The sequence below is a fragment of the Musca vetustissima genome, unplaced genomic scaffold (genome assembly GCF_032173495.1).
Source record: "Musca vetustissima isolate MV318-11 ecotype Yass unplaced genomic scaffold, APGP_CSIRO_Mvet_v1 utg272168, whole genome shotgun sequence".
Lineage (NCBI taxonomy): Eukaryota > Metazoa > Arthropoda > Insecta > Diptera > Muscidae > Musca > Musca vetustissima.
Window position 1 is genome coordinate 12,391 of NW_026873328.1, and position 2,294 is coordinate 14,684.

The 2,294-nt window shown below is 34.5% G+C and overlaps 1 protein-coding gene across 1 annotated transcript; it reads left to right on the forward strand.

Moving 5' to 3' along the window:
- Positions 1-762: 762 nt before the first annotated feature.
- LOC133324411 (uncharacterized) lies at positions 763-1,737 on the forward strand (the record flags this gene model as incomplete). Its single annotated transcript, XM_061533253.1, has 1 exon — positions 763-1,737. A coding segment is annotated over exon 1 (975 nt), but the record flags the coding sequence as incomplete, so codon positions are not given.
- Positions 1,738-2,294: the final 557 nt, after the last annotated feature.

Genomic DNA, 2,294 nt, shown 5'->3' on the forward strand with positions numbered 1-2,294 from the left:
AGAATAAGGATTTTATTCAATTACATCGCCTCGTTGATTGTGTTGGTTAACGGTTAGAAGGGGTGGAAGTGTGAACTTGAATTTGAACCCACAGTTTATTTTTTAAGATCGGTGTCTTGCTAAACCACTGTGCAAGCAGCAGCTATAAGATCAGAAACACCGCACATAGGAGAATCGAAAATCTAACACCAATTGTTTTCAAACGCATCAAAATGTAATGCCGTGTGTGTATGATTTACATGCGTTGTAATGCTGACCAGTTACAGCATGTATGTAAGGCGATGTGTGTATGGCTGCTAATAGATATATATATATAAATATGGTTGTATGTACATATTGTAAATATTTTAAAGTACAATATCGTAAAATGTAAATATGTAATTTTTGTAGCTTTGTAATGTAAATGCATTTTGTCTTTCTTCTTTGATTTTTGCCTAATGATATTGGAGATCATTTTTGTAAATTTTAGTTGGCATAGCAACAGCGAAATAAACGCATCAATTTTTGGAAGCAGAATTTGCTGCATTTCGAGTTTTATTTCTTTTCGCATCATCTTATAAAAAAGCTTATAAGATCAAACATTGGTGACCCCGACGTGATACTTAAAGGCAAATTGTATCACAATTATTAATATTAATTCGGATATTAATAAACTCGTATTTTGAATATTATAAAATTGTAAATTTGGAATTTAAAATCAATTCGGATTTTAATATATTTGCAAATTTTCGATTTTTGTATTGCATAACACCTTTAATAAATATGGCTACCAAAAATACATCATCATCGTCGTCAAATGAAGCTGATAAAGTGCCATCCAATTTTTCCTTGTGCTTTAAAAAGGTAGCATCAATTAATAAGCAACTGGAAGACATTAACAACCGTCTTACCGCAGATGAAATAAATAATTTGGACGAGGCTGATCTTTCTGTGCGTCTTGAATATGTTGAAAAATTAAATCAAAATTTTGAACAGTCTGTATCATTTTTGGAAGAAACTAGTGATGTTGATATGGATGATACGATTCGATCAAATTTTATGACATCATATTTTGAGGTTACTGCCAAGCTTAAGCGCAAGTTAGGTGCCAACACCAATCAACGTGCAGCTTTCCGATCATCAACTCTTCGCCAGTTTTCTGTGGATGAACCAGTTACTGTTCGTAAAACAAGGTTACCGGAACTTCGAATTCCCCAGTTCAGCGGTTCATACACAGAGTGGCCTGCATTCTTTGCAATGTTTTCTACTGCAATAGCAAGTGATATGGATTTATCTAACCTAGAAAAGTTTCAACATTTGAAGACTAGTTTGACTGGTGCAGCGCTGGACACCATCTCGTCTTTAGAGCCTACCGATTCTAATTATGAAAAGGCTATCGATTTACTTAAGAATCGTTTTGATAATAAATTACTTCTTTTTCAAACCCATATTAAGGAAATATTTGGCTTGCATAGTGTGGATAAAAATTCGGCTTTGAGTCTTCGGCAGCTTAGTGATAAGCTTAACGCACACGTAAGAGCTTTGGATACAATATGTTCCAAGGAGCAAATGGCAGATGGATTATTAATTTATTTAATTACGTCAAAGCTAGATTTACAAAGCCTAGCAAAATGGGAGGAGCATTTACATAACGATAAATTGCCCTCGTGGGATTCGTTGTCGTCATTTTTGGATAGAAGATGCCGTATGCTTGAAAATCTTGAAAGTTCCATTAAACCGAAATCACCCAATCATCAGGTAAACAAGAAAACTAATTTTCATGGACGAAATGTGCTAATAGCTTCAGGAGCCACACAGATGTGTACATTTTGTGAAGCGAAAGATCATTACATAACAACCTGCCAAAGTTTTGAAAAATTATCTCCAACACTTCGATTCAAAGAATCGAAGAGATTAAACTTATGTCTAAATTGTTTGAGGAAAGGTCACAGACTTTGGAAGTGTAAATCAGGAACTTGCCGATTTTGCCATTTAAAACATCATACATTGTTGCACATTGGAAATAATGATTTGGAAATTAACTTAACTAATCCTCAAGATAAAGTGTCAGTAGCTCATGAAGTGGTTAATAATATCGAACCAAAGAAACAGTCTACTCTTGTATCATCCAGCTCTAATCAAAACATTTCACATTCTGTCATTGGTTCCAGAGTTCTATTAGCAACTGCAATTGTCTTAGTAAAAAATAAATTTGGTGTGTACGTGCCCTGTCGTGCAATATTGGACTCGGCATCTCAGTTAAACTTTATAACATCGCGTTTCGCAAATCTGGCCCAGGTAAAGGTAAAACATTC